The sequence below is a fragment of the Canis lupus genome, chromosome 20 (assembly GCF_003254725.2).
Source record: "Canis lupus dingo isolate Sandy chromosome 20, ASM325472v2, whole genome shotgun sequence".
NCBI lineage: Eukaryota > Metazoa > Chordata > Mammalia > Carnivora > Canidae > Canis > Canis lupus.
In genome coordinates, this window is record NC_064262.1 from 47,555,598 (window position 1) to 47,564,986 (window position 9,389).

Genomic DNA, 9,389 nt, shown 5'->3' on the forward strand with positions numbered 1-9,389 from the left:
AAATCTGCTTCTTCCAATTTTAGGCATTTGTACAGATATTTGGGGACAGATTTTTTTTTAACTTTCATATTGTTTTATTTACTTTTTAAATTTTAAAACAGCTAAATGAGTGTGTTACTTTAGAATACAATAAAGTATTTAGAACTTATTTTTTTGTCAGTGTATCAATAACTTTTTCCTGTTTATTGCTGAGTAGTATCGTGTTGTAACCATTGCTTTTTTATCCATTCACCTATTTTTTGGTATATTTTTTATTGGAGTTCAATTTGTAACATATAGCATAACACCCAGTGCTCATCCCGTCAAATGACCCCCTCAGTGCCCGTCACCCAGTCACCCAACCACCCCAACCCACCTCCCCTTCCACTACCCCTTGTTCATTTCCCAGAGATAGGTGTCTCTCATGTTTTGTAACCCTCACTGATATTTCCACTCATTTTCTCTCCTTTCCCCTTTATTCCCTTTCACTAATTTTTATATTCCCCAAAAGAATGAGACCATATAATGTTTGTCCTTCTCCGATTGACTTATTTCACTCAGCATAATACCCTCCAGTTCCATCCACGTCGAAGCAAATGGTGGGTATTTGTCGTTTCTAATGGCTGAGTAATATTCCATTGTATACATAGACCACATCTTCTTTATCCATTCATCTTTTTTTAATAATAAATTTATTTTTTATTGGTGTTCAATTTTCCAACATACAGAATAACACCCAGTGCTCATCCCATCAAGTGCCCCAGTTTGGCTATTGTGTACATTGCTGCTATAAACATTGGGGTGCAGGTGTCCTGCTGTTTCATTACATCTTTGCGGTAAATCCCCAGCAGTGCAATTGCTGGGTTGTAGGGCAGGTCTATTTTTAACTCTTTGAGGAACCTCCACACAGTTTTCCAGAGTGGCAGTTCACATTCCCACCAACAGTGCAAGAGGATTCCCCTTTCTCTGCATCCTCTCCAACATTTGTTGTTTCCTGCCTTGTTAATTTTCCCCATTCTCACTGGTGTGAGGTGGTATCTCATTGTGGTTTTGATTTGTATTTCCCTGATGGCCTGTGATGCAGAGCGTTTTCTCATGAGCTTTTTGGCCATGTCTATATCTTCTTTGGTGAAATTTCTGTTAATGTCTTTTGCCCATTTCATGATTGGATTGTTTGTTTCTTTGGTGTTGAGTTTAATAAGTTCTTTATAGATCTTGGAAACTAGCCCTTTATCTGATACGTCATTTGCAAATATCTTCTCCCATTCTGTAGGCTGTCTTTTACTTTTGTTGACTGTTTCTTTTCTGTGCAGAAGCTTTTTATCTTGATGAAGACCCAATAATTCATTTTTGCTTTTGTTTCCCTTGCCTTCATAGATGTATCTTGCAAGAAGTTGCTGTGTCCAAGTTCAAAAAGGGTGTTGCCTGTGTTCTCCTCTAGGGTTTTGATAGATTCTTGTCTCACATGTGAATCTTTCATCCATTTTGAGTTTATCTTTGTGTATGGTATAAGAGAATGGTCTAGTTTCATTCTTCTACATGTGGATGTCCAATTTTCCCAGCACCATTTATTGAAGAGACTGTCTTTTTTCCAGTGGATAGTGTTTCCTGCCTTGTTGAATATTAGTTGGCCATAAAGTTGAGGGTCCACTTCTGGGTTCTCTATTCTGTTCCATTGATCTATGTGCCTGTGTTTGTGCCAGTACCACACTGTCTTGATGACCACAGCTTTGAAGGAAATAAAAGGCATTCAAATTGTCAAACAAGAAATCAATCTCTCCCTCTTCACAGATGACATGATACTGTACATAGAAAACCCAAAATGCTCCACCGCAAGATTGCTAGAACTCATACAGCAGTTTGGCAGTGTGGCAGGATACAAAATCAGTGCCCAGAAATCAGTGCCATTTCTATACACTAACAATGAGACTGAAGAAAGAGAAATTAAGGAGTCAATCCCATTTACCATTGCACCCAAAAGCATAAGATACCTAGGAATAAACCTAACCAAAGAGGTAAGGGATCTATACTCTAAAAGCTACAGAACACTTCTGAAAGAAATTGAGGGAGACACAAAGAGATGGAAAAATATTCCATGCTCTAGGATTGGCAGAATTAATATTGTGAAAATGTCTATGGTACCCAGGGCAATTTACATGTTCGATGCAATCCCTATCAAAATACCATGGACTTTCTTCAGAGAGTTGGAACAAATCATCTTAAGATTTGTGTGGCATCAGAAAAGACCCCGAATAGCCAGGGGAATTTTAAAAAAGAAAACCATAGCTGGGGGCATCACAATCCCAAAGGTTTTGAATAGTTGTGTTTTCATTTTCATTAGTTTGCATGAATCCTTTTAATTTTTCTCTAATGTCCTGGTTGGCTCATTCATTCTTTAGTAGGATGCGTTTTAACCTTGAAGTGTTTGAGTTCCTTCCAATTTCCTCTTGTGATTGAGTTCATGTTTCAAAGCATATCATCTGAAAATATGCAAGGAATAATCCCAGTCTTTTGCTATTGGTTGAGACCTGATTTGTGGCCTGGGGTGTGATGTATTTTGGAGAATGTTCCAGATGCAGTTGAGAAGAATTTGCATTCTTTTGTATTAGGATGGGATGTTCTGTATATATATGTGAAGTCCATCTGGTGCTATATGTCATTCCAGGCGCTTGTTTCTTTTTTGATCTTTCCCTTAGATTATCTCTCCATTGCTGAGAGTGGGGTGTTGAAGTCCTCTATTATGAATGTATTTTTATCTATGTGTTTCTTTACTTTGGTTATTAATTGGTTGATATAATTATCAACCCAATTAACTGCATAAATACTTATAACTGTTAGATCTTCTTTTGGATAAACCCTTTACATATGATATAGTGTCCATCTTCATATCTTACTACAGTCTTTGGTTTAAAATCTAACTTATCTGATATGAGTATTGCTACCCTAGCTTTCTTTTGAGGTCCATTTGCATGATAAATGTTTCTCCACCTCCTTATTTTCAATCTGATGGTGTCTCTAGGTCTAAAATGAGTCTCTTGGTGACAGCATATGAATGGGTCTTGCTTTTTAAAATCCAGTCTGATACCCTGTTTCTTTTGATTGGTCCTTTTAGCCCATTCACAATCAGAGTAATTATTGAAAGATATGAATTTAGTGCCATTGTATTACCTGTAAAGTTCCTGTTTCTGCAGATTGTACTGTGTCTCTCTGGTCTATGTTACTCTTGGACTCCCTCTTTGCTTACAGGGTCCCCCTTAATATTTCTTGCAGAGCCTGTTTGATAGTCACATATTCTTTCAGTTTCTGTCTTGGAAAGTATTTATCTCTTCTTCATTTTGAATGGCAGCCTTGCTGGATAAAGTATTCTTGGCTACATATTTTTCTCATTTAGTTCCCTGAATATATCACACCAGCACTTTCTTGCCTGCCAGGTCCCTGTGGATAGGTCTGGTGTCAATATAATGTTTCTCCTTCTATATGTTAGGAATCTCTTGTCTCAAGCTGCTTTAAGGATTTCTCTTTATCACTGAAATTTGCAAGGTTCACTATTCTGTGTCAGGGTGTTGATTTATTTGTATTGATTTTGGTAGGGGTCTTCTCTACATCTTGTTGCACTCCAGTTAAAGTACATTGGTTCATAATGACCCAATTCATAATTCTGGGTCAATCACTCAACCCTTCCAGTCTCATTTCTACAAATGTGGAATCAAGCTCATCATTTTATGGCCTTCATAGAATAGGTTTTGCAAAAAATAAATGACACTATCCATATAGTATTCTAAGCTCAGCTTGTGGTACATTAAACAGTCTAAAGAGATCTGTTATAATTACCAACTGTTTTATAAATGAAGAACTAAATGTCAACATTTAACCCATATTAAAAACACAAAACTCCTAATTGATTTGTCAAAGGAATTAAGAATCCAAGATTGTTGTACCATGTTTTATTAGTAAAGGAACACACTTTTCTTACTGGGGACACAAGAGAAATTTTCTAGAGCTATCAGGAGTTGCTTTCCCACCACAAGTCCATGTTTTTCAGACCCAGGGACATGGTCAAGACAGGTTCCTCAGTCTTAGATTTGGAAAAGATTTTCACTAAGGGCTGTGAAACTTTCAATGTTAGAGCTCTTGAAGCCAGGCTAGTTCAAGGAGGAGTAAAAAGAAAACAGTGGATGCACTCGAATTCTAGCCTGGTCTCTTGGGAACAGAGAATCTATAGGAAAAAATACCATTCTGTCCAGATAATTTCCCATGGGGAGACATGCTCAGGGGTTGAAGTAATCATGGAAAATAAACAGATACAGCAAACAGAAGGAGCTGTAAATATCTGCTCTCCTACAGCCACTGGGCTTGTTCAACCTTGAGCTGGAGGAGACATGGTTTTTACATTTGGATTCCTAAGTCTGCTGAGGGACCTGAACTTCACTGCTTCCTGCTGTCCTGTCTGGGAACAGAGCTTTGTTCTTCATCATCAACCATTCAGGGAGGAATTCAGATCTTCACCTGGAGACCTTCTTCTCAGAGACTCAATCCAGGTGGGTCTCAGAACTCAGCAGGTATTCAGGAAATGTTCAGAGAGAATGGAAGCTGCAAGCTTTTACCTAAGGTCACCTGACAGGCTAACCCAGCCTAGCCTGGAGCCAAGGGTCATGGTGTTTGTTGGTGCAGTGAACTCATTCAATTAGTGTCAATTGGTTTAATATGTAAAAAGGAAGTACTTGTTGAACTTAGCACAAAAAAGATTTGGGATGCTCCTTGACTATGTACAATGCACTGGTGATATTTTTATTCTTCCCTATTTATTCTATTCTATTTTTACAAACCACTGTCTGACCCCACAAATGGTCCCAATCTCAGAATATAGAAAACATTGCTCTCCCACCTCCTCCATTCCTGTGTTAGTAGCTCCCTGCTTCTGTTTTTCTCTCATCACTGGCAACTTCTGTGAGGAGATTCTCTCATTTCTTCATGCAAGATGTGTTTATTCCTAATCTGTCCCTATTCTATACCTATTCCATCTAAACTAAGTCTGGGAGTAAAGGGCAGGAGTATGTATAACAGGTACAGGGCACTCAGTCTACCAGGGAAATATATGTGGATTTAAATAAAAGTTGTACAGTGATAGCCCCTGCATCTAAATCATTTCAAGAGAAATTATTCTTTTTCTGTGAGAATGTTAAAAAAAAACCACAAAGATTCACGAAGGAAATGACTCCTTGCAATTTGAAAGAGGAGATGGGATAGATAGAAAGGAAATGAAGAATCCCAGACAGACCAGTGGGTGACTCCAAGCAGAGGGCAGCAGGTGTATGGAGGCTCTGAGCCTGGAGACTGGGGCTTCAGGTGAAGCTAGCAAGCCAAGTGTTGGAAGTTATGGAATTTGTGGTTCAGTGTCCAGTGAGGAGTCACTGGGAAGGGTTTCAGGTGGGGAGTTGGATAGTAAGTTAACTGCAACATAGAAAGATCTCATTGGGCAAAGGTGAATATTGGTTAGAAGGCGCCAGCCTGTGGTAGGTGGAGAGATGACACAGGACTGAACTAAGACTGTGGAATTGGGGAAGTGATGGGGACAATGAAGAGAAGAGAAATTCAGTCAAAATTCATCAGCAGTGATAAGCACTCAGTATCAACAGGAGGGAACTATGCCAAACTCTTTCCATAAATCTGAGGAAGATGGACACCTCTAGTCCTACTGTTTGGTGGAGGAAAGTTAGAACAGTTTGGTTGCTCTCCAAGTTCAAATAGCAAATATGTGTATCCACAATTCAAAATCCACGTTTCTGATTATCAAGTTTTGCATTTTATATCATTTAGAAAAGTTCTTTTGGCAAATAATCTTCTAAAGTCCCCCACTTTTGTTGTACTGTGTGTATTTCCTTTTGTGAATTGTGGGTGTCTTCCCTTTGCTTATTATTCTGGTGGGATCTTCAAATGTCTTGATAATGTATCATCATCTCTACTTTTTCTTTTGGATACATTGCCTTTTGCTGATTTATTATTCTGGGCATCAAAGTGCTATAAGTGAGGCTGGAGGGTTGCCAGAATCAAGGATGCTTGCTCCTCCTCACCATCCCTAGGGGCCACCTGAGCTTATTAGATCTTTCTCCCCACTTTTCTTCCTCAAAGTTGTTGAAACTGATTTTTTATGTTTCTTTACATATTGGACAGAAAATGATTCTATTCAAATGGAGACCCATGATTATATGCTCATAGGAGACTTAACTCCTGGGATTTGGATGTGGTTTGACATTTTTAGAGGAAAGACAATCTATGTGGACAGCTGGCCTTATATCATTGTTTGCCTAATTATTGTAGCTGGAGGGGAGAATAGCCTGGTGGTGATTTTTAAAACAATTAAGGAACAAATGAAAAGCAGACTGGTGAAGAGGAGTGGGAGATACAGGCCTCCAGTTAAGGAATGAATGAATCCCGGGAATAAAAAGCCTAGGGAATATAGTCAGTGATATCATTTAGTGTTGAGTGGTGACAGATGGCAGCCCACACATGGTGAGCACGGTGTAATGTCTACATTCATTGAATCACTGTGTTGTTCACAAAACTAACTTTATAGTATACATCACCCACACTCATATATTATAAATTAATTTTACTTTAAAAAATTTTTTTTTATTTATTTATGATAGTCACACAGAGAGAGGGAGAGGCAGAGACACAGGCAGAGGGAGAAGCAGGCTCCATGCACCGGGAGCCCGACGTGGGATTCGATCCCGGGTCTCCAGGATCACACCCTGGGTCAAAGGCAGGCGCCAAACCACTGCGCCACTCAGGGATCCCTAATTTTACTTTTTAGTTTTTATTTTTTTTTATTCAACAAATAGGCAGAATTTATTTCAAATCTCCATTATGGATCATTAAAGCATTGAGGAAGAATGTTAAAGCAAGAAAAAAGAGCAACCACTCCCATTTGCTCTGTCCCAATCGATTGTTCCATTTCTTCATCTTATTTGCTATAATCTATATTTTGTTTATTCACCTGAGTTTTTGGTTCTCAACTGCATTTCCACAAGGCTGTAAAAAACAGGAAGGCACAGTCCTTCACATCCCACGTCAGATGCAGGGAACAGTGCAGTACTCGGCCCATTTCACTGAATCTGTGGCAACAGAGTAATTTTAAAAAGACCAACTCTTTTCTCACAGCCTTTGCACTGGTTGTTCTCCCTGATGGGCACACCTTTCCCTGGGTAACCCTGTGTGTCCTGCTGAGGCCTCTGTATAAATGTGTGCTCCCTACCTGAGCAACCAGTAAAAAATGGCACCTCTGTGCGCTCTTTCCTTTTTACTGACTTTTTCTTCACAGCACCTGTCGCCTTCTGATATTCTATTTGATCTTCTATCTGCTTATCTTCTGTCACTGAACTGTGCAGACATTTGTGTCCTGACCCAATCTCTCTGCCTGGAGGCTAGTCAGTACTCAAGTTCATTCCTCAGATGTGTGACTTAATTTCTCATTAAAAGTACAGAATCCATGAGTACTTGGGAAGAAGGCCAAGTGTGGGATGCACATTCCTACTTGGAGCTGGCATGGGGGAGGAGGTGCAAAGGGGACAGGTTCCATACAAAAAGTATGGAGATTGACTTTTTGAATGAAAAACAGAAATTGTAGAATTTGAATGATATTTGTAATGTTTATAATTGTGAAAATTAGCCATGTTATTTTTTTGTTTTCCCTGGTAGTCACTTCTGCTACATGGAACCAGGAAATGATTCACAAATTTCAGAGTTTCTTCTTTTGGGATTATCTGAGGAACCAGAACTGCAGCCCCTCCTATTTGGGCTTTTCCTCTCCATGTACCTGATCACTATCTTTGGAAACCTGCTCATAATCCTGGCTGTCAGGTCAGACCCTCACCTCCATACCCCGATGTACTTCTTCCTTGCCAACCTGTCCTTTGTAGACATCTGTTTCACCTCCACCACCGTCCCCAAGATGCTCCTGAACATTCAGACTCAGATTAAAGTCATCACCTATAAAGGCTGCATCACTCAGATATACTTTTTCCTCCTCTTCACTGCACTGGATGACTTTCTCCTGGCTGTGATGGCCTATGACCGCCTCGTGGCCATCTGTCACCCCCTGCACTACAGGGTCATCATGAAACCTACCTGCTGTGCACTGCTGGTTCTGATGTCCTGGATGATAAGTGCGCTGAATTCCTTATTACAAAGCTTAATGGTATTGTGGCTGTCCTTCTGTTCAGAGGTGGAAATCTCCCACTTCTTTTGTGAACTCAATCAAGTGGTCCAACTTGCCTGTTCTGACACCTTTCTTAATGACCTGGTGATGTATTTTGCAGCTGTTTTTCTGGCTGGTGGTCCCCTCACTGGGATACTTTACTCTTACTCTAAGATAGTTTCCTCCATACAGAGAATCTCATCTGCTCAGGGCAAGTATAAAGCATTTTCCACCTGTGCATCTCACCTCTTGGTTGTCTCTTTATTTTATTGTACACTCATAGGAGTGTACCTTAGCTCTGCTGCTACCCAGAGCTCTCATTCAAGTGCAGTGGCCTCAGTAATATACACAGTGGTCACGCCCATGCTGAACCCCTTCATCTACAGCCTGAGGAACAAAGACATAAAGAGGGCTCTGAAAAGAATCATTGGAGTTCCAGTGATGTAAGGGCCAGTCATTGTGGGACTGAGCTGAAGATGTGCCCATGATTGCAGGGCTTACAGCCTCAGAGGCAGTAACCATTTCTTTCTTTCTTTCTTTCTTTCTTTCTTTCTTTCTTTCTTTCTTTCTTTCTTGTATATTTTTTTATTGAAGTTCGATTTGGCAACATATAGCATAACATCCAGTGCTCATTTGTTTCAATTCAACTTCTTTATACATTTGGGTAACTTTTTATAAATCTTCTATTCTGTCTGATATACAGTTTCCCCTTTGTCCATTTTCATATCCCAATATTTTCCCCATCCTTGGTCACAAATGCCTGGAAGTTTCTGTATCTTGCATGGTGCTAGTTAGATTTCTTAAAAATAAATTCATTTCAAATGACTTATACCATGCCAAGTAAATTTCCCATTGATTTCCCAAAAGAATAAGAATGAGCTATATTCTTCATATGGAAGAAACTCCACTTGGCCAGTAAGCCCTTCACATAACTTTATTGTAGATGGAAGTACAAAACTCCAGTTTTCACTTTGAATCTGTCAATCTTTTTCCATCACTACATTCACTCCTCTTCCTGATAATGTGGACTCTAACATTGTTCCCTTTGTATATCAGGCTCCTGACAAGGATGCTCATGTTAGGAAAGCTGGGGCACTCCCCTATGCCTGTGTGCTTGTGGACATTCCCACAGACACTTCCCTGACCAGAGCCTCAGCAATGGCTTCATTGTCCCTTGGGTTCTTACTGTGATTATAAGACACACTTCAGTGGC

General features: G+C 39.7%; 1 protein-coding gene across 1 annotated transcript; it reads left to right on the forward strand.

Moving 5' to 3' along the window:
* The first annotated feature begins 7,690 nt into the window (after window positions 1–7,690).
* On the forward strand, window positions 7,691–8,623 carry LOC112666892 (olfactory receptor 7A17-like). Its single transcript, XM_025458371.1, has one exon. The coding sequence runs from the start codon at window positions 7,691–7,693 to the stop codon at window positions 8,621–8,623; it is 933 nt and encodes a 310-aa protein (XP_025314156.1).
* The last annotated feature ends 766 nt before the right edge of the window (window positions 8,624–9,389 follow it).